The sequence below is a fragment of the Choristoneura fumiferana genome, chromosome 26 (assembly GCF_025370935.1).
Source record: "Choristoneura fumiferana chromosome 26, NRCan_CFum_1, whole genome shotgun sequence".
Lineage (NCBI taxonomy): Eukaryota > Metazoa > Arthropoda > Insecta > Lepidoptera > Tortricidae > Choristoneura > Choristoneura fumiferana.
This window is the reverse complement of record NC_133497.1, coordinates 5,871,360-5,895,036: the sequence shown is the minus strand read 5'-3', so window position 1 is coordinate 5,895,036 and position 23,677 is coordinate 5,871,360. Positions and strand designations below refer to the sequence as shown.

Genomic DNA, 23,677 nt, shown 5'->3' with positions numbered 1-23,677 from the left:
GCGACTGCCGCTGGAACACCTTCAGCGTGTATCCGCTCTGCTTAAAGCAGCTCTGCCCTCCAGCAGTGGTGTGGAAGGCACGGGAAAGCAACTACACTATTAAATAGTTTGTCTTTTAAATTTTTCCGAAGAAATTCGTCATGAAGGTTCATTAGTTTAATTCATAACGTCAGCCGAAAGAAGTCCACTGGTGATTTATGGATCCACCCAGCGATCCCACGATCTTAACCAGGTCGTCGCTCCATCTTGTTGGAGGCCTACCGACAGCTCGTCTCCCGATCCGCGACGCCATTCGAAAACCTTCTGACCCCATCGGCCAACAGTCCTGCGAGAAATGTGCCCACTACCACTTCAGTTTCGCAATTCTTCGCTTTAGTTTAATTACTGATCTTCAACCAACGACCACGAACACTCTGACAAGATTGTAGCGACTTAAGACGTCTTAAAAAGAAAAAATAGGTGTAAAAATCTCGCTCTACCCTGATGAAAGGCTAGAGCCGGCACTGGATTAAGTTACACATTTAGGAGTAGGGGTCAGGTGGTTTGTGACACAGGAACAAAAAAATTGCAATTTTCATAGCAATACTGTATGACAAATGTGGGAGGAGCGTACTAAAAATGATCAAAATTGGTATAACGTACTTTAAAGATGGCCCCCAGGATTAAACATAGGTGATCTAACCTTCCCTGGCTCAGTGCCTTGGAGCTGGGTCCTGTCGAACTCGACGCTGAAGTCGAGGCACACGGGCCGAATGTTGGCGTTGTATACCACCGGCGTTGACAGGATGAGCAGAGCGATGTCGTCTTTGAAAAGGGTTTGCTGACCTCGGAATCGAAGCGGGATCTTTATCTCTGACCTGATACAAAATGACATTAATAATCCTTACTAATATATGTGAAAGTGAGTTCCTTTGTTAGATAGATAAATATATTATTTCAAAGGAATTAATTGTAATCTTTTAATAAATGTATTCATTAACCAACGTAAGCCGTGGTGGCCTAATGGTTTGACCTATTGCCACTCAAGCAGTGTCCTGGGCTCGAGCCCGGTGACTTTTTCGAAATTTATGTGCGATATTACATTCAAAATTTACCACAAGTTTTATGGTGTAGGAAAACATCGTAACGAAACCTGTACGCACCGGCAAAGAAATAAAATGCTGTGTGTGAAGTTCCCAATCCGCACTGGGCCCGCGCGGGAACTACTGCTCAAGCCTTCTCGTTCTGAAAGGAGGTCTGTGTCCTGCAGTGGGACGAATATAGGCCGAGGAGATGATGATATTAACCAACTTACGTCAGACATGTGTGCCTCAGGGTCCATGGGTTCGTTCCATGGTCGGCGGATCTTGCCGAGAGCCACCACGTATCTACTGGGTGACTGCAGCTTCTCTGCGCCTTTCCAGAAGCAGTGTGCGGCTGTTGGTAGACACCATTTTATTTACTTAACAATTTATTTGTTTCAGACACAAGCCTGTAGAATATTGTACAATATAGCAGGCACAATAGTTGAATTTATCTCTCCAGATTTCACTAATGATAAAAGTGACATAAATACCTCTGTAAATTCAGATTTTGCAAGCAATATTGGATTACAAAATACCTGAAGTGTTATTCTGAATATCCAACTATCTGCACACCAATTTTTTTCCAAATCCGACATTTAGATAACGAGACGTATTTTCTTTACAAGGGAGTCAGACTTACATAATAAAGCATAACGCAATTAGTCATAATGGAACTGACTCTACGCCAAAACGTATACTTGCCGGATAAAACGATGGAGTTGGATATCAGCGACCCGCCGCAGGTCTGTCCGTACGGACTGTAATACTTGTCGTACACTCCCGCGTGCCAGGGCACTTCACCGAGCGCAGCGTACCCATCCGTGCTCGGGTCTCCCTTGGTGATGCCACACTCTAAAGCATAAAGACATCGGTTACACATTAGTGATGGCGTTATTCTGGTCAGAATGACGAAATAATTTAAGTTGTTGCACTGCCGTACTGATGGTTCGGACTGGTGAAAATTAAATGTTTTAAATAACATTCGTTAAATAATTTTGAAGAACAAACAAAAACAAACAAAGAACTGATGGCAAAATAAGTGCGAAATGACATATCGGTTAGATTCTCGTTATTAAATTTTATTAAAGTTATATTCATTGTAAATAAAAGAAAGCCAAAATGATGGACTGCTGAACTGACGGCAGAATGAGAGTCTACCCAATATCAATTAATAAGTACAAAAAATGGCTCTGCCCATTACATCTTACATCACATCTTTACATAATAATACTCGTATTTAAGTGAATTCCGCATCGCTAGAGCATCCGGTATTCCTTTTTTTATTTTTTTAAATCTTGAATGTTATCGACTAGACCTTTCAATTAAATGGTGGTTTGATACCTGGCTGGCAGATGGTGACGTGGTCCCAAAATCCCGCGTTACAGTGCATGTCAGTGATGTTCCCAGGATGGTAGTAGTTGGGCCGGTTGCATACCGGTACGGCAACGGTGCCGCTGGGTTCGTATTCATTGCACAATCGGGTGCTGTCGCTGGTATCCCCGGGTTCTTTGCAGTGGTATTTGACGCTCGGGTGTGGGGTTAGCTGGCAGAATCCTAGACAGGGGAGAAAAGTTATCAGTTTCTTGCTGGATTCTTCTCAACAGAGGTTTTCCGAACGGGTGGTAGATTTTTTTTTTGACATTCATAAGTGTTTGTTTTAGCCTAAATTGAATAAAGATATTTTAAACTTTAACTTTGACTTTGACTTTGAGTGGTGTGTTCATGATATTGAAAACTTGTCAAGTCGGTACAGTTCCAAGAACTTGCTCAGCAGAGAACAACCGTAAACAACAATAGAAATGTTATGTATCTGTCATTTTCCTACACAAATATCTAAGTGACATTACTTTCGTTCAATCCATTCGTGCGTGCGTGAATCGACCTGTGCCTATTTAGGGATTCCTCCGAAGTTGTCTTATTCTGGATTCTGCTAATAGCGCGACAAGTACGTGTTTGCTTTCAGTAAAAAAGACCGTTGAGAATTTTGTTGATGTAATACTTATAATGGGTTAGGTACTTACGGCTGCACTGAGGTTTTGGTTCGGACCATTTGTTATCACTGAGGCAGAACGCAGAACTGGTTTCTACCACTCGATACCCCGGGTCGCAGGTGACCGTTAAAAATATCTTGTCGTAGGATTGTCCAGGCACGGCATCTGGCCTGTTGTGAACGCTGTAGGTGCCATGCGCCGGATACGGGGGCAGCACGCAGCCGCCAACGCGAACTGGACTGTAGACAAGAAAATTCGTATCAACATCATCCTATAAGGGCCTATGCTAGCTGACGCGGTGAGCACGGAACTGGTGGACGCTTTGTAACGAGGTGTCATACAGCTCGTTTCTTCCTAACTCTTTGTACTGTCTGGTTTAGCACATATTCGAAAAAATAACATTTAAATTCAAATTTCCTTTTCTAATTCCACTGTTCGATTTACGTCAAGTAGCCATTCTATTCAGAGCCTCCGAGCTGAACAGATACCTTGTATTTTATCCTAGATCCTATGAATCTCCTAAAAAACCATAACAAGCTTATAATTTACTACTCCTATAAGAAGGAAGGTTTTATCATTATCCAGTGACAAATAATTGCAGTGTATTAGTGAAGCTCCTTACGTTCATTGTTCTATGTAATGTAATACTGCTGGACTTCAGTGCTATTGAATTATATAAATAAAGAACTGGGCACGGAAACGTAAGTTGATTACTTATGTATTTTTATAATTGTTGATACAGTGTTCAAGCATACCTTTAGATACTTAAGACCGCGTCTGTTTGTTCGCAGGTGCCCTTTTATTATTATTTAAATAAATACTACTGTCTGCCCTGTTTCCTGCCTTCTTCTTTACTCCAACAACTTCCCCGGACACCACCCGTGACACTTTTTTGAAAATAAGTAGGAGCTGCGCTATTGCTGTCTTTTTATTTGGGTAACCTTTTCTCTCCGCCGACCCAAGCGTGCCAAGCGTGTTCACGTCCAATAAAAATATTCATCACTAGCTGTTGCCGCGCTTCAACCCCGTTGTATTTTCTTTATTTTCCATAAAAACCTTCTCTGATAGTAACGAACACAACAAAAAAAGAATTATCAAATTGACAGTTGTTCCCGAGTTTTTGCGCTTAGCAACACATTTTACGATTCATTTTATTTATATAGATCAGAAGATTTGGCACTTACCCGTCCACGCACAGAGACGATACCCAGGCCGTAATCTGCTTGTAAAAATAAGAAAAGCATTAGTTTAAAAGTGTAAGTAAAAAAACGCGCAACGATTTCATAGAAGTTCAGTGGAAGCACTCCCACGCAACCATACGGGTTAAAGAGCGTTCCAGACGGGTATAATACAGCGTCCCTAGAGAGGTGACCATGTTTGTTGCATATAATTATGCAGACTGCCCGATGTAATCCAAATTATAACATGACCTTCAAGGTCCTTGGCGGACGGGCGCATGATTCTACCCGCAGTTGGGGCGTGTGGTTTAGCCAGCGGATTCCGTCTAACTAGAAAGACAGTCGCGCTGTGACAGGCAGTGGGTGTGCGCGTATGCGAATGTAAATATTTTTAGGAAGATCATTGATGTCCAACTGCAATAAGTTTGAATGGCTAATGGCTAATTTAAGAGTAAATAGCAGCCTAAGGTACCTATAACATACCTAAACTTGAAGATTCCGTACACAAAACAAAATCCTTAGATAGCGTAATGGCTGCGTAACCCTATCCTGGGCGTATTCGACTCGCTCTTGACCGTTTTTTTTTTATTTTCATCGTCAATCGGACAAAACTGTTAAACTGCCTCCGCACTGCTCGCGAAACTGAACGAGGTTAGGCGAACAATAGTGTGGAGAGGGATTTCGTCTTACTTCGTCCAACTCGGTCGATGGCCGAGTGGTTTGACCTATGACCTCTCAAGCAGAGGATTGTTTCAACGGTGTGTGCGAAGTTCCCGATCCGCACTGGGCCCGCGTGGGAACTAGTGCCCAAGCCCTCTCATTCTGAGAGGCCTGTGCCCTGCAGTGGTACATATATAGGCTGGGATGATGATGATGATGATGAAACCAAGTTCCCGCCAAGTCACCCCTGTTGGGACGCTGGTTTCCGTCCATCTGGAACGCGCTTAACGGAGTGCGATCAGCTCGCAGCAGAAGGTGGTTATTTACAATAGAGGTCAGGCCGTAAGCGCCCCTTACACTCTTGTCTTTCGATCGTTGTCATCTTATCAGCACACGCGCATTGTCAACGCACCATTATGTACTACATCTTAACATTATGACACCATATGGAACTATAAACTATAAAGATGACCTTTAATAAATGTGGCATGGGGCAGGATGTGTGTAAAAGTGGTGAACGTGTTGTCGTTGCACTTTTGCCCACTTTTAGTGGGCGCCGTGGACACCACACCGCGGAGGAAGTAGCGACGGGTGCCGCGGTCCTCGTTGGGGAACACCAGGCCACCGCCACTGTCGCCCTTGCACACCGTAGCACCTGTAACACATTAGGTATAACTAATTTACATGGAGGACTAGCGTTATTTTTCGGTAACTTCACTTTCTATGATCCTTTTCTTCGTATCTTGATTAATTTTTCAAGGGATTTTATGTTGTACAACAATCATGTACGAACTATATGACACTGCGGCGTCCGCGCACGACCCGCCCCGCGCCCGCCGTCGGTGTGATGTTGATCATAGGTACTTAAGCTTTGGTTTTCTAGGATCAGCGGTGCCGTCATATAGCGGCCGTAATAATACCGTTCCTCCACCTTCTCCTAGAGAGCGGTATTGACACCGCTCTCTAGAGAACCGCGCCATTTTGTTTAAAATAATGTATATTTTTTTAAATAATGTATATTGTCTTGCTATTGTTTTGGACTAATTTGGATTTAGAGTTAATAGGTTAATTAATTTCTCGATATTAAATTTTAATTCCTGGAGATAACAAGTTAATTTAAGTATATTTTATAATATTGTTTTAAATAAGCAAATATTTGTACGCCTAACGGCAAAACATAGAGAGTCCCTTAAATCTTAAAAAACTTTGTAACTTATTAACTATGTTATACAAAAATAAATCATTCATACATTCATTCATTCATTCATTTTACATAGACAACGTTCGGGAACGCATCTGAATATCGAATGTTAAAATATCGAATATATTAAAATATCGAATGGGTCATAATATCGAAAGGTTTATTTTCTGAAACCGTAAACTTCTCAGGATTCATTAAAACGGCATCGTGTATAGGACCCCTTAGGTTATGTTAGGTTAGGTTAGATTTATAACAATCTAAAAAAAATACAGTCTTAAGAAAAATACCTTTTCGATGTTACGATCCATTCGATATATAGATGCGTAACTCAACGTTCTAGTGACGTCATTCACCGCTTATCACCGCTTATTACGGTCGCTATAATGACGGCACCGCTTGTCCTAGGAAACCAAAGTTTTAATACAGTCACGTAAATAGACCCGCCGCACTCCCGATCCTACCCATTACCTTACCCATACCCCTCCGATGTTTGTTTTGCGCTTTACTGTTTAAACAGTAGAGAAGTTCTTTATCTGTGACCTTTATTTAAAGTCCTTAACTAAAGTGTTTTTAAGTTCATACATATTTAGCAAATAAAGATCAAGAAAAGCAGGCAAAAAATTGCATTAACCTCTTCGCTACAAAACAAAACAAACGAAGTGACGTGCTCTGTACGCGACAGAAAAACCAGCGACAAATCAACTTGATTTTTAATTCCATTGCAGAAGGATTTCAAGTGGAATGCTCGTCATGTAGGTATTAGATGATGACCGTGGCGTGTGAGGCTTTCCATTGGCTGTCACGACTGGATGACTGGCGGTGAAGAGGCTAAGTTTGAAATTATTAGCAAAAAAATATAAACAAAAGATCGGTTAGAAAAGTGATTTGTTAAAAAAAGCCATTTGCTGTATATCTGGTGACCATACCATTAAGGAGTTCCCTCCTGCGGAGAAGATCCTCGCTAGATCACCAAGATTTCTCTACCAGATTATAGTCATCAGATTTACAAAAGTATGCTAAATTTCAAGTCAATGTGACTACTAAAAGTGGGTCAAATTTACCTTCCAAGATAGCCAAATAAATAAATAAACAAACAGGGCAAACGAAATAAAAGCTTATAAAAAAGGTGTAAGGAACTTGCCGTCCATGCTGCCGGCGCAGATCTTATCGCCGGTGACGTAGGGCCTGAATTCATAATCCAAGTTATCGAGGCACTTCCTCACATCCACGTACGGCAGCTCAGCAGTCAAGAGCACCGGGGATTCGACGCCGTTCGCCGAGGTCAGTCCCCAACCTGTAACCTATTTCTTTTATTAGACCAGGAAAACAAATGGCCCCTGACAATTTTGAACTTCATAGTTAACAAAATAAGTAGTTAACAACAACAAACAACGTACAAAGTTGTTTAAAAACAAGTATGTGGATAGGTACACGATAAACTTGACGTGAAAAATCATGGAAATAAATACGGTAATTGACAACTCCTAAATTTGCCATATCCTGTAAATTATAAAAATATAGACAGACATACAGACAACGTTTAGCTAACAGAATAATTGATTCGGTCGAAAATTGGATTATCAGTGATTTTTTGAAAATCTATATATCTGTCTCTTTCTAAAACGCCTTTTTGTATGCAGCAAGTATGGCGCTACTTCCGTGTGACGTCACTTGCAAGTCTTTCTCTCTCTTATCTTGAATTTTAAACCTTATATCTCTGCTATATGAAAAGGTAGCTTAAAAATTGATTTTCTGATCGATCCATGCACTGTCAAGCTTTAATTTATGAAATAAATAGTCAAATACTGTATTAGGAGTTTTAGTTAGTTTTTTTTTCGAACTACTCTACCGTGCTTGACCCATAGTCGTCTGGCAGCGATATTGGCGGAATCATCTCATCGTTCAACGGAGCCATTACTATACGGATTACTACAAAAAATTTGTATAACAAAAAATTGAACCGACTACAAAAAAAAACATGAAAATAATTCAACCGATTTAAATTTTCTCTTCGCTAAACACTATCTGTATATCTATATTTTCATAATAATATTAAGATATGGCAAAATCAGGAGTTGTCAAATACCGTATTACCATGTCAAATACCGAATTCATCACAATTTTGTTCCGTTTATCTCTCCGTATGTCACAGGCATTACCTTACTTACATCAAAGATTTATGACATAGGCTATATTAGGTATTATTATTATCGTAGTGTGTACATATACTGAATTGTTTCCCCTAAAATCCTAAGAGAAAAGTCTTACCCTCCCCGAACTCGAGCTTTGCAATTGGTTCCTGTCAAACTCATCGTCCAGATCGAGGCAGACGGGCCGGATGTAAGTGTTGTAGACCACGGGCGTTGACATGATGACCAACGCGATGTCGTGTTGGTAGTTGCCTGCTACTCCCAAAAAACGGTCTGGCATCTTGATTTCCTTAACCTGGAATATAAGAGATTGATACATTGATAGGTGCGACATTTTACTATAAATATTTTTATAAATTCAAAGCTATTTTGATTTTTGAAAAAAAAACACGAGTAACCGTAACATTTATTTTAAATCTTAAATCAAATACAAAAATCACTATTTAGAAAACCGTTATGATTTTAAATTACACGACCCTAATGAACCAACACGACTGTCGCATCCGAACGCCAGAGAAAAAGTGAGTGAGTCTACCGAAGCCACACCATTCGCGATGCAGCATCCCCTCCAAGTACCCATCCGGTCGTGTGACGTCACTACTCAGACGGGCCAGCTTCAGGGTTGCTAGTAGTAAAATCTTCTAAGAATATATTATTTAGGGCCTCCACACAATATGGCCACCAGTCGCCCGCCGCCACCAAATGCGATCATCAGTGGTTCAGTCAGAGCAAAAACGTCCGCAACTTGAGGCGGTCACAAGTCGTTCTAATGAAGTGAAATCATTTATTTCGGACATTAGGTAGGTATCTATATTATTAACGTGGTCGAATTGGGTACCTTAAGTTTTCTGGGATGGTCCATATTATATTTTTTATCGATAGTTGACTTAAAATATAGGTCACAATACAATACAATACAATGACTCGCTTTATTGTACACCAGAAATAGTAAGCAATATAGAAAACAGACCACACCAGACACACAGAACAGGTCACTCCTGTCGATAGATTTTGTTTCAATTGCCGTTTTTTTTTGTAAAAATAAGTTGAAACCTTATTTTGGCAAACCACACGTTTGGTGAGATTAATAGGACTTGTGCCTTTTTGATTTAAAAAAAGAGGTCATCTTGACAGCTGTCAGTTGTCAAATGTCGTCGTATAATAATAATAACAATTATAATAAGCTATTTATTTCGGACAGAATCCATAGAGGTTAGTTACAATGAAAATACAAACAAGTGGTGTTATTAAGTAGGTACGATCAAAAATAATAATAATACACGTCTGCCCAGCGCCGTCAACCATGATTATGAGGTTGCGGCAGCGTCCAGCCCCATCCAGCGCCTCATCATCGGGGAGTCCCACGGGCCGCCCAGCGTACGCAGGACACTGTTGGAACGCTGTTGGATACTGGTATAACGACACATATGTAAGTACACACACGTACGTTCATACAGCGAGATTTGATAACTGACTAACTGACAGCTGTCAATCCGACCCTTTTTTTAATTAAACAGAACAAGGCTGAGCCGATGAGACCAGAGCCGAGCGAAAGCTACATAGTTGGCGATATGCTTCCCGAGCTAAAGGAGCCAAAACTGAATATAACTCAAAAAGAACACTCACATCAGATTTATGTACTCCAAGGTCCATAGAATCGTTCCACGGCCGATAGATCTTGCCTAAAGCCACTGCGTACCTGGTGGCTGGCTGTTGGCCGTCAACCCAGAAGCAATGCGCCGCTGTAGAAGATGACAATGTTGAACATAAAACAAAATATAAAGAACTATTAACACAACCGTCTTATCACGGGAGCACACTACCTTTAGACTACTCGTGGCCACGTTCATTGCAATTTGGTTGAAATGTCCAGGTGCCGGTTGGTGTAGAAAGCTTAGAACATTATAAAATACAAAAAAAAAATTCAATCCCCTTTTTTCATACTTAAGCTACGCAACGAAGGAAAATCAGGGGGAAAACTCGTGTATAAGCGAATTTTGGCATACTTAGTTGTAGAAAATGATGTTTTAAACCACATACTAAAAGTACTGATGGGTGGGGGTGGATCTAACGGGTGGGGGGGGGGGTGTAAAGGTCCCATTTTTTAGTTTTTCGTAAATAACTCCTAAACGCTGGCCCACAGCAAAGAATGTTCTAAGACATTAAGACATAAGTAATCTACATAAATTATCTACAAAAAACATTCCATACTTAAAAAAAAAAACCGAGATCAATATTTCACGAGATATAGCGGGAAGAAGATGGACCATAAAAAATAAGCACATTTTTAAGAATGGCGTAAAGTTGCCTATTTTTTTTTATTCGACTGTATGTCAAACGAGCAAGTGGGTCTCCTGATGGTAAGAGATCACCACCGCCCATAAACATCTGCAACACCAGGGGTATTGCAGATGCGTTGCCAACCTAGAGGCCTAAGATGGGACACCTCAAGTGCCAGTAATTTCATCGGCTGTCTTACTCTCCACGCCGAAACTCAACAGAGCAAGCACTGCTGCTTCACGGCAGGATAAGCGAGCAAGATGGTGGCCTATTTTAATCCAGGGTTATTACCTGGCAAATTTCATGCAAATCCGTTCAGTACTTTCTACGTGAAAAGAGTAACAAACATCCATCTATCGCCATACTTAAAGAAATGTGCTTATTTTTTATTAACCTCTTCCCGCCATATCTCGTGAAAAATGTGTAGAATCTTTTTTGTAGAGAATTTTATGTAGATTACTAATGTCTTATATATTTTTTGCTGTGGGCCAGCGTTTACGAGTTCTTTACGAAAATCTAAAAAATGGGATCTTTACATAACCCCCCCCCCCCCTTATCTCCACCCTCACCCATCATTTTTAGTATGTGGTTTAAAACACCATTCCCTACAACTATGCCAAAATTCGTTTATAAACGTGTTTCTTCCCCTGAGAGGCAGTTTTTGGTCTTCGTTGGGTAGGCTTACTGGGGAAATACATTTCAACGACAATTCGGTAATAGTTCTTGGGTGAAAGAGCTTTCTGTTACCGGATATTATCTTGGGTAGCTATTAAATGAGACCCGTGACTTATAAAATTTAATTGTGAAGTACCTATAATAGATTTATTAAAGGTTTGCCAATGTTTTTCACGTGGTTTTTGTTGTAACTTTTCGATTGATACGATCCGTCTGTCTGTCACATTGATGTTAAACATTCAGAACGATAGTGATTTGAAATTGAAGCAAAGTTCGCAGTTCGCACCATTCGTTATGCACCAATTTTGAACTTTTCCATTAAATATCACGCTGACTTCTTCGTTAAAGATTGCACTGCCGAATAAGTGGACTAAGAAAACAACGATACTTGCCAGATATGACGACCTTGGTGGAGACCAGAGAGCCGCCGCAGACTTGCATGAAGGGGGTGTATGACTTGTCGTAGATGGCGGCGTGCCAGGGCAAGTCACCGTGAGCGGCTTTTGTGCCGTTGATGATGAGTTCCTCGCCTTTTGCTGTGGATGTCCCGCAATCTGAAAACGCGAAACGATTTTATTTTAGTATCTTACCATCCGGTGACCCGCATGCTTGTTTGTGTCCTCTTAACTATAATATAAAAAATCTTCGTCATTTCAGGCTTTACTGTCAATAATTTCCATCAAATTTTATTTAAAATCTTGAAATAAGATTTACATTTTAGAATAAAAATTAATAGCAAAGAAAGTAACAAATACTGCATGCTAATGCAAGAAGGAGAAATCAGTCGAAACAGGCATTAGGTATTCAAGTAAAATATGATAAAAACTTGAGACTAGTTGCAACGAGGTATTATTTGAAGCGGTCGTGCGGCTGCCGCCGAGCATATACGTAATATATAGAATATTCAAACGCCATACTAAATAGTGTTTATTTTGATTATGTTTGATTAAAATTGTTTTTTTCTATTACTAATCTATCTATTATCTTTATTATCCGGGCTGCTATAAAAAAATACCTGACATAGAGGGCTAAGGCTTAGCCTTCTGAACCTAACCTATCCGAGTCGCTTCTGCCGCGAACCGTCTTGCTCGCTCACTTCGCTCGCTCGCACAAATCAAATGTCGCAATCTATTTAACTGTAATTTTACTAACATAGATTGATAAGTTATTTGTATACTTTTACTAACATAATGCTGAAATAAATGGTCGCAATTCTAACCTAACCTAATCTAGGTAACATTTACCTAATTCAAAGGCTTGTTTGACGTATGGGATTTATCAGTATATAGTGTCGATACTCACCATTTACATGGATGGCAAATTACATTATGGCATGTGTGATACTTATGGCTTACAATGATTATGAAAAATGAAATTATTAAAATTAATATTATGGGAAACAAAGATTCTGTCATTTGATTAATATGGTAAACAATGAGTAGTGCAAATGAATTTATATGAAACAATATTATGGCGGTTGAATATTATGGCACATGAAATTCGGGCAAGTAAAGGTGTATACCTTAATTTTTTTTATTCGACTGGATGGCAAACGAGCAAGTGGGTCTCCTGACGGTAAGAGATCACCACCGCCCATAAACATCTGCAACACCAGGGGTACATGGATGACTCTTGCCAGTAACATTTGAGAATGGCTGGTGATACCTGGCTGGCATGTAGCGATGTGGTCCCAGGTGCCTTCCAAGCAGTTCATGTTAAGAAGAACGCCGTTCGAGTAGTAGACGGGGCGGTTGCACTCCGGCACGACGACCGTGCCGTTGGGTTCAAGCTCTTGGCACAACCGGGTCCCGCTAAGTATGCCATCGCCGGTCACTTTGCAGAAATATTTAACGCTTGGATCCGGTGTCAATCTGCAGAACCCTAGAAATAAGGTTAAGTTGTAAGTTTCGCATCAGCTGCACGCAATCGAAATTTACAATTGGGTTGTTTGTCCATACTTCTCAGAGGCCGTATTGTCAAACGCGCTGAAGTTCGTAATCGCATTCACCATCTCCTACGTTCTTCTTATACCGTGTGATAGAAAGAGATGGTGAAAACGATTGTGATTGCGAACGTGTAAGACAATAAGGCCTTTTGTCTTTCAAACAACTATAGGTTGTTGGTTTACCTAATTTTGAATGAAGTGTTCGTAAATTGGTCCCTATCATTTGAACATTGACTGGACAGGGCTGTATCTGCTTCTTTAGCCACAAATTCACTAAGAAACATTTATTTCTAAACACAATTTCAGTGACGAAACGATCTTTACGTTTGTGAATACCTTATAGTGAACTCAAAAAAGATCGTCATACTTCGGCAAACATAATTATTGTAATTAGTGCACTTTATCCCAAAAATGAAGATTAGAACAAAATTCAAGAACTACTTACGGGTGCACCGTGGCATGGGTTGCCAATTGTTATTGCTGAAGCAATACGTGGCATTGTTCCCAAGTACTTCGTACCCAGGATCGCAGGTGATCGTTATTATGGCCAGGCCGTAGGTTTGTCCAGGCACGGCTTCTGGCCTGTCGTGGACGGTGTACGTGCCGTGCGCCGGATAAGGGGGCAAAGTGCACCCATTTGATCTGATGTCAAAAATAACAAATACAACATAATAATTCGAATGCATAAATGAATATGAATATGAACCAGATTTGAGATTCCACCTCAAATACTACAACACTAAAACCAACATACTGAATAACAGGAAAATGAATCTTAGGTACTAGTTTTATGTGCGCGCCAGCTTGCGCGTGTGTTGAATATACGAGAAAAAACCGGCCAAGAGCGTGTCGGACACGCCCAAAATAGGGTTCCGTAGCCATTACGAAATAATTAAGTAATATTTTTTAACATATCCTATCTTATGTAGTCTACTGCCCGGTCTCTCCAAATGATTTCGTACGCCGACAGGCATCATAGTTTGCTCTCTTCTTTGCTTGTCACCTAATTATACCTATGCTCACGAAATAAATAAATGAATGAGTGAATACAAATACAAAATATAAATACAATGTTATTTAAATAAACATAGCCAATACAAGAGAAATATCCATCAGACTCCAAACTAGGCTGAGCCTGTATCTTGGACTTCTGCGGGTGCGAGTAACTTGTTAGAAAAACAGTAACAACATAAATACGCTTACAATTATGTATGTTTACTACAAATTATGTTATTAACTAGAGAAATACTGAAGGTGCATGCAAAAAAGTAAACAAGTTTATGTGCGAATGTGTATGCGAGCGCGCACGCGCGCTCGAATATGTGTATGTAAGTGAGTGTGTGTGGGTGTAAGTATGTATGTGTGTGTCTAAACCCGAATAATTATTTATTATTTAAAAGATTTTCAAGAAGTATGATAAAGAGCCAATCCATTGAATCAATTCATTGAATGGATGAATGAATCTTCCAAGTTTACGTATATTTTATACCTTAGGCGGCTATTTACTCTTAAACAACTAATAATTCTCAAGCAAACTTAGCCGTTATAGTTTTCCACTTTACGTTTATGGGAGATAACCTAAAAAAACTTTTTTAGACATTTTAATTATAACATTTTTTCGGCATACTTTACATATATATCCGTGCAAAATTACAGCTTTCTAGCATTGATAGTCCCTGAGCAAAGCCGCGGACGTACGGACAGACAGACAGACAGACATGGTGAAACTATAAGGGTTCCGTTTTTGCCATTTTGGCTCTGGTACCCTAAAAACTGGCCAAGTGCGTTACCAACAATTATTGCTTGTGCTAAGTCTTAGCAGCTAACAGCTACCTTCATATCAAATTTCAAGTTTCTAGGACAATCCAGTTGTCCTTTGCTGCTGTTTGTATTCTTAGTTTTGATTCCCCCTGCTTAGAAATACCATTTGAATGCAAATCACATCGTGACAATACGAGTTAATTAAATTCTAGTATTCCCACGTAAGATGTACGCATGTTATCTTACGTTCAACGTTGAAATGGCATCTTTATTTAACTCAACTTTCCATACTTCTGGCTGAAAATTGTACCAGTTACCTCACTTGCGTTAATATTTGCCACAGAAAGAGCGAGCAAAAATATCTGACGCGTCCTACCCCACCGGCCCTAGAAATAGAGTCATATCAGATTATTTATGCGCGCTTTGTCGTGTCATATAATATAGGTGCTGGTGAATGTAGAAAAGGAAAATATCATGAAGATAGGTGACATGAGGTTGATATCAATCATGTTCTCATTAAGTTCAGAGGCCAATTGTCTAACGCACTGACGTTTGCCATCGCATTGCCATCTCTTTCTACCCTCGTCTATAAAGTGTGACGGAAAGAAGCGGTGACCACTATTGTGATTGCGAGCGTGTTAGTTTCTACTGTTTCTTCAGTACATCCATAATTAGTACTTACCCGCTTTGAGCTGCACCTACGGCCAACCCGTACACTAGAAAAGATAACATAGTAAATAGGTGGTAAAAATGCAAAAATCCAACTGTTTCAAAAGAAAACTTTAAGTAAAAAACTAAAAATGAAAAAAACTAGTCTAAAATTCTGTTAAGTGAGTGTTCAAGAGCGGGACCCATTCAAAATAGTGAGTATTTAGCTCAAAACAACAGAGTAGCAAAGCAATAAAATTGTTTTAGTTCATTGATATGGACCTCCGCAAAGTAACGCCTGATTCAATAAATTACCACAAGTGAATTCATCACAATTTTGTTCCGTTTATCTTTCTGTATGTCAAAGGTTTTTTCCGTCTTGGTTACTTTAAAGTTTTTTAAAGCAGTTGTTTTTTTATTTAATTTTCAATTATACCTTTATATAATTATAATTGACGTGTCGCGAGCGGCATTACCCAGTGGCGTAGCTACCAAGGGGCTAGGCGGGGCAGTGCCCCGGGGCCCTCAAGCTCAGGGGGCCCTCGAAATTCTGCTTTATAGCTGATGATACAGTTGCTTAGCATTTTTAAAGTATTTGTATATAAAAACCAAAAAAAAAAAAACCTTACTAGTTTTGATAGCAATGGGCCCCATTTTTTTATTAATTCAGGGCCCTAGGTTACCTAGCTACGCCTCTGGCATTACCGTTCTAGTTCTACTACAGCAGCAGAATTCAAATGAAAGAAAATCTCCAGCAAGTGACGGTAGGAGCCTACAGTTTTCGTGCGGCCATTCTCACTCATCTGTGCATCTGTGCACGCTTTTTCCCCCGCAATAGTGACACGGTAATTAGATTGAGTGCACGGAATGAAGAGAATGGGCAATCGGCCTGTCTTATTGAACGTGTATTCAGTCTTATTAACATGTGGCTTTTTTCCCGCAATAGTGACACGTGCAGTACAACGCTGCATGAGTGTCAAAGATGCAAACTTTTTGGTCGGGCGTCTCAGGCGTTTTTACTGGCCGGTTTTGTCCTGGCTGTTATCGCTATTATGCTACGTATTTGGGTTTTTGTTTGAAATTTAAAATTTTGCTTCTGGGATTCAATAGTTCGGTAGACGTCCAGGTTCCGGGAAAATGGAGAGGAAAACTGAGGATACCGTTGTGGTTCGATTTACTTAATGAAATGTTACTTTTAACCGTTGGTTCCTAGTCTACTCCTTTCTAATTCTCGTAGTTAATACTTAAGGTGCTTAGCAATTCCCATAGTGTGACTATATTTCTTTTTTCCCCAAGTTGTAGGCTAGTTACTAAAAGTTCTCATGATCATGAAAATTGTGGTACTAGTTTTATCATTCTAAAAGACTTGATGGGATTAACTTGCGTGTTTTTAGCAGTACTGTTTGAGTACCTTTTGTATTGTTACATATATGGTTTACAAAATTCCAAACGAGGCTTGCCACAAGCGCTCTTATGTTCTTTTAGGTACCAATTCGACTGAATAACTATTTACTTTTAACCTTCTAAATCCCTAATGCTTTTCTATGTTTAAGAAACTCCTGTGATCTCCATTCGCAACGTGTGTTCTCTCGTGTTTATATTTTTTATATATCTCCCGGTGTTATGATCCATTTTTTACATGCTCTGGGTGTTTGTTTTTCTCGTTGTACGGTTTTAAATGTTAATTAAATTTTATTTCAATGAAAATTCTACGTTGTTTAATTGATGTCAGCATGTCTAGGGGTCTACGAGCACCTTAAGTGTCCTTTGACCATTAGTTATGTTACACACGGTAATAAGATTGAGTGCACAGATAACTAGTACTTTGCTATAAAAAAAATAGGTCTTGGATTATACGTCATGAATCTCGTCAATTGTTTTATCATTATTCTACGACGTATTAAATTCTTAGCTTTCGTTGATCGATTTATTGTCCTGCTAGTGGAAACGTAACTATATAATAATCATCAGAGCTTTGCCCGCGACGATATCCTACGTCGGCGCCAAACCAGTTTGTTATTAAAAGCATTTTAGAATAACAAAGTCAGCTATACGCGAGTCGGGCTGTCACGCAAAGGGTTTTGTAACTTCTTATAATTGTATTTCCGATATAAAAACCGAAAAAAACAAAAAAAAATAGAAATTATTAGAAAAAATACAACGCAAATAATTCTTTACTAGCCTGTTGCCCGCGACTCCGTCTCCGTAGAATTCATTTATCGCTATCCTGCAGGAACTATGCAATTTTTTGAGATATAAACTATTTTATGTCCTTCCCCGAGACAAACTATCTAGATACCAAAGTTCATCAAAATCGATTCAGAGGTTTATACATGATGAGGTAACAAACAAACAAACAAGACAACAGACAAACTTTCGCATTTATAATATTAGTGGGATTAAACACCACAAATCGATACAGTAAAATACAAAATGAAAATAAGCAAGGTAGGTACTATGACGGTTAACTAAGTGCGTATTTCTGTCTGGTTGTATGTTTTGTTGCTTTTCCACCCTAATGTTTAAAATGTTACACACAGCTATCTTATAATCTGAATAAACACATACTATACCTATTTAATCTAGACAAAGCAACTAATTTTTCGCAGTATTTTTTTTTGATAAATGCGGCTGACCTTATACAGTCTGTGATATACTTTCAACTATCCATTACGGTTCAAAAAATTTAAATGTAGCTTTAATTATTTATTGAATCAGCCATTACTTTACGGAGGTCCATATTAATTAACTTGCTCACCCGCGACCTTATTAGCTACGTCTATGCAACAAATGTGTGTTCATGCAGCTCCTTCACCCCCACACTACACTGATGCATTTCGAACTAGTCCATTATTCATCCTCAGGGCAATAAAACCGAATTTAGATCTACTTATTCGAAATTTCCGCACGATGCATATTATGAAGTCGCGGAGAACAGTATATATTCGCAAGATAAAAGTAAAATATTAAACTATCATAAAAATACATTAAGACATGGAACTCACTGGACTCAGAGGAGTCAAAGACTAATGAGGAAAATGACAGAGTTTAAATCCTCTTAATAAAGAACCCTAAAAACGGAGGGCAATGCCACTGGCGCGGCAGATCCAGGTTTTAGCGTATTTTTATGGTAGTTCAATATTTTCTTATACTACCTAGCTGATGTCCGCGTCTTCGCATGCATCCCGCGGGAATTTTGAATAGACCTAAATTGTATTTAGATATTCGAAAAAAGACGACTGCTCCATTATAAAACATGAAGTGGAGCGTTTTTTTCGAAATACTATATACTCGTATTCATACCAGGATATTATGTTTATTATACTCGTACCAGTACAGTCACCTGCATTAATATCTGCCACAGCGGAGCGTGCAAAAATATCTGACACGTCCTACCGGCCCCAGAAATAGAGTCGTATCAGATATTTATGCACGCTTGTGTCAGATATTGGTGCTGGTGACTGTACCAGGTGTTAATTAAATAATTGACATGCACATACAAACTCTAAATTAAAATATTTTTTTTCGAATGTCATGAATAAATCTTTTCTTTCTTTCTAACTAACTAAAAAACCTCATACAATTTTAGTTAAATTAATAAATAAAACCATAAGAGTTTCGTTCTGTCCGTCCGTCGTATGCACAAGCATTTTCACTCAAAAACTGCAAGACGTGTATTATTATTGATAAAATTTGGAGTAGGTAATAGATGTCTTATGATGGCCACTACTTAGTTCGGCCGGGCATTAACAATATAAATTAATATCGAAAATACAAACTATGAGACATGGATGCACAGAAAAACCAGAAAAAGAGACCAGCACTGGGAATCGAACCCAGGTCCTTAGCAATCCGTGCTGCGTGCTATTACCCCTACACCACTGCTGGACCGAATTCTAGACACGAATTTTTCCTCTGCATACATATCTCAGGTTACTTATTTCTACTATGCTACTAGTAGTAACAAACTGTGAAAACAAAAATAAAATAAAAAAACTTGGGTAACTTCAACCGTCATTGAAAATCACGAATTAAGGAAGTTAAGAATAAAAATCCAACTGATTCCATCAATAACACTGATATATCAGATATAGAACTAGGTAGGGAATTGATACACCATTCGAACTTGAGTATGCAAACTTTGTGCGGATTTGGTATTGTCACTTGACCAATTTTCCTTCGATTAACTGTTTACTTGACCTACGTATTACATAACATACTTAGCAATATATTATTTACTCACCGACCAGAAGATATAAGCAGTAAGATATGTGCATAATCACAAGATACGTCCGCTCCTTCGGACCTCCTCGGACAACTAAAGCGGCATCAAGTTTTTTCTTGTACAAAATGTATGAACGGGCAACTCAGAAAATAAGGAAAATATCTTACAAAATGATATCACACCAATAATTCGATTATCGTCAAGCAATAAGCAATTATTTTTTCTCTACTGTCTTAATACACACGATTAAAATAACCAAAATCATGTTAAACGGTGTATGTAAAATAATACACTATATCTATTACACGGGTACGTATTATAATGTATAAATTTAAAATACATATCGGTTGAAATACATACAGTTGAAATATATAAAGATTTGACATAAGTTTTAAACGCATAAGCTTGAAATGCATAGTGGTCAAAATATGGTTACAATGCATAATGGTTCTTAGTCAATGGCACAAAATGCATATTTTCATAATGTATACGTTCAAAATCTATACAGTATGTTTTCTATAATGGTGGAAATACATACTAGACACTGAATTTTCACAAAGAAAACTGTATATATTAGTGGGGGGCAGGGATTCCGGGGAAAAATCAGCCACGGTTTGATGATGTGCGTTGCGCGGTGGCAAACAGGCATGTGTACATAACCATAGGTTAAGCAGGGCGAGAGCTGCGTCGCAAATAATAACGCCAGTTGTGTAAATTAGATTTATTATAATAAAATCTATATAGGGGGGACGCAGGTCGGTGTTGTGGAGGGATGAGCCCGCCTATAAAAGTAAGAACATTGCCGCGCAGCGAACAGACCCACCGACCTGCGCTAATTGAGAGGGGACCCCACACCGCGAATAGCGTCACGTGCCCGGAATACCAGAGGGAGGCGAGGCACAGAACGGCGGGAGTCGCGCCAAGAACGCGCGCGCGCATCACGAACCACCACAGAACGACCCCATCGGTGCTACCTACAGCACGGTAGAGACGGGAAGCGCCCCCCACTCCCTCATGGCGGCGGCCAGTGACGGGAGAGTCCCGCCTACAAAGCGGCCGCAGCTGGAGGTAGCCGCCCCTGCGAAGGGGAGGGCAAAACCGGCAAGGGAAGTCGACGACGGCGGAGCGCGGGACATCCAGGGGCTGTTCGTGGTTCTCCAGGAGCTGCTCCAGGCGGGACAGAACCCCATCCCAATTATCCTCAGACAGCTGGCTGATCTGTATACTCAGAGCGGCCAGCCTGCTGAAGATAATTCCCTGCATGACCCCCACCAACACAGCGACCCGACCATATTCGTGGCCGGCGTGTAAAGCCGCTGGAAGGGGCAATAAACCCCGACACAGTATCCCCGCCCCCTGCTTCGCAGGGGCCGAGACGATACCTGGACGCAGCGGTCTCTTGCGTCGTCGACTCAGCGGGTACATCTCCTCCTCAACTGGACCGACCTGCGACCTCGAAGATTACCCTGGAAGAAAGAAAAGTTGTTTCACTCTCCAAAAAATCAGTCATAGGTGCATCCCGCACAAAAAGCTTGTAAAAAAGTACATATTAAAAGTATATATATGAAGCTGTAGGTATTTTTAGCAGTTTTCCACCATCGTTGTAAAAAACAATCAACATACCCACACAATTTGGTATGTAGGTAGTTAGTTGGACGTCTGGAATAACACATAGGCGACTTTTTGACCCGATATTCCCACGGGATATCTAGGGATAAAATCTTGAAATAACAACCGCTGGGCTTAGAGCCATGAAATTTAGTATGTAAGTAGCTGGATTTCTGGAATAACACATGGGCTACTTTTTATCCCGATATTCCCACGGGATAGGGATAAAATCTTGAAATAATAACCGCTGGGCTTAGAGTCATGAAATTTGGTATGTAGGTAGCTGGATGTCTAGAAAAACACATAAGTAGACGACTTTTTGACCCGATATTCCCGCGGGATAACTAGGGATAAAATGTCGAAATTGTTAAACCTATTTGCGATAACAGATCATCCTGACCCATCATAATATTTAAATTGCGTATTCGAATATATTCTGTCTCTCTCTGTCTTTCTCACTTCAATATAATTAAAACTGGAACTCTCTACCTCTAATCTCTGCTACCTATTTTATTTATCCAAATAAATATCAGGTTATAGCCCCAGTATAAGTGCTATGGAGACAAACGGGAAATCCTCGTCACCATCGGCGACCACAGCGGCGTCGGCACATAATAATTCTACGATTTTTCCAAGTATCGAAAAACTTGAAGGAGCAAAAAATTTTACGTCGTGGTGCTTTGCTATGAAGGATAACCGTGACCCACATTTTTATTTCTGGTTTAAAGGAACATCTCCGACTTTCGTAAATACATTTTTTACAAGGCGTTCAATACGGTTGTAACAGTATATAAAGTACGTATGAAGACACGCGAGTTGTTAGGGGCCTGGTAAAGGGTTAACACACAGGGACGTGTGTCTCGCAGGATGGCCCAAAAGGGGGTACGAAGTACCGACATTTTAGTTTAGTACTATGGTAATGGTTTGCCTTACAAACTCCATACAAAAGTTTTTTTGTTCTAAGTTGCGCGAGACTGCCCCCTTTTTCCACGCACCTTTTAAAAAATGTTTAGGGTGTAACTTTAGTTACGCTAAGTACCTAAGGTGTCAGTAGTAGATACGCGTTTCTTCCACGAGGGATTTGGGTAGATTCAGTTTCGTAAAAACATATGCGCAGGGCTACCCGGAGTATCTATACAACCCTTTACAACCGAGAAAGTTAAGTCATGAAATTCGAAAGACAAATTTATGTTTGTTAATACCACGTTAATACTGATGGTTTAAGAGTGAAAAAATCGGAAATTCTCAACTTTCAGGAAAATCGCGTGCGCGATCGTACGTCTCAGGAATAGTTTGTAAAATGCACGATCGTGCTACTTAGTAACACAACACAATAAAAACACCATTTTCCAATAACATATCCACATTTATTAATACCATCAACATTATTTAACGTTTTTTACTATCAGGTATTGAAAACATCCCATTATTATTATGTATACCAATACTTAAGCTTCATAATTTCAACCCTACTCGTTTTCAAGTACATGCCATGTTTTCGCATATATGTAAATAATAGTTGTTGTTAGTACATTACACTCACATACTTGAAGAAATCGTCATTCTAGTAGTTATTGCTATTATAGTATTCGACAACTGTTTGGACAGGTCTAACGGTATGAAATATAATTATGTGGCTTGTCTTCGGTTTCCTTCCAGAGATGAGGGCGTGCGTCAGATGTTTGTCTTTGAATCGGTGGATATCTGAGGAGAGTGGTTTATTCAGGGACAGCCGCGGGTGTATTCACGGGAGTAGATTTTTCAAGTATTGAAAGTCTTTGAAGTGACAAAGTCGGGGTTTTTCCAACTTTTTTCTACTGTAATTGAACACTGAGCGCAAAAGGGCATATTTAATCTAGCAACTTACGAGTAGGTACCTTAAGCTGTAATTAATATCAAATTACTGATATATTTATAATTATTAATTTATACGAAAATAGAACTTTATTTGTTACCTCAAATTACATTTTTATAAAAAAAAGAAAGAAAGAAAATACATTGATTGATTGTTTTTATCTATTTATTATAAGCGTTTAAAATCCTTGTTTAATATATTATATGTATACATACATGTTAAATCGTAAAGTTTAACACATTTGTTTAAAAGTACCTTAGCTTTGCTCGTGTTAAAACTCGAACTAGCGCTTTCCCCGAGATGGGACGAAGCTAGATCGATTTTTCATCCCCGATTACCCCTACATACCAAATTTCATCGAAAAAAGTTAAATTGTATTCTAATAATAAAAAGAGTCAACCACCTATTCGTTAAAAGAAAAAAAAATACAATATTA

General features: G+C 39.5%; 2 protein-coding genes across 2 annotated transcripts in view; both read right to left on the bottom strand.

The window, feature by feature from the left end:
* LOC141442815 (transmembrane protease serine 9-like) overlaps positions 1–19,871 on the bottom strand; it is a 41,045-nt gene extending 21,174 nt beyond the window's left edge. The window contains exons 1-9 of the mRNA XM_074107930.1: positions 19,797–19,871; positions 15,588–15,621; positions 13,590–13,786; positions 12,865–13,080; positions 11,592–11,753; positions 9,871–9,986; positions 8,363–8,539; positions 7,236–7,395; positions 5,366–5,548 (exon numbers count right to left, since the gene is read on the bottom strand). Of these exons, the coding sequence (XP_073964031.1) occupies positions 5,366–5,548; positions 7,236–7,395; positions 8,363–8,539; positions 9,871–9,986; positions 11,592–11,753; positions 12,865–13,080; positions 13,590–13,786; positions 15,588–15,621; positions 19,797–19,830 (1,279 nt within the window). The 5' untranslated portion in view covers positions 19,831–19,871. The remainder of the gene's footprint in view (positions 1–5,365; positions 5,549–7,235; positions 7,396–8,362; positions 8,540–9,870; positions 9,987–11,591; positions 11,754–12,864; positions 13,081–13,589; positions 13,787–15,587; positions 15,622–19,796) is intronic.
* On the bottom strand, positions 616–3,331 carry LOC141443050 (serine protease 41-like). The gene is made up of 5 exons (XM_074108265.1): positions 3,086–3,331; positions 2,406–2,618; positions 1,767–1,916; positions 1,287–1,416; positions 616–857 (listed from the first exon to the last, which is right to left on the bottom strand). Exons 2-5 carry the CDS (start codon positions 2,452–2,454, stop codon positions 644–646), a joined length of 543 nt encoding a protein of 180 aa, XP_073964366.1. The 5' UTR covers positions 2,455–2,618; positions 3,086–3,331; the 3' UTR covers positions 616–643.
* Positions 19,872–23,677: the final 3,806 nt, after the last annotated feature.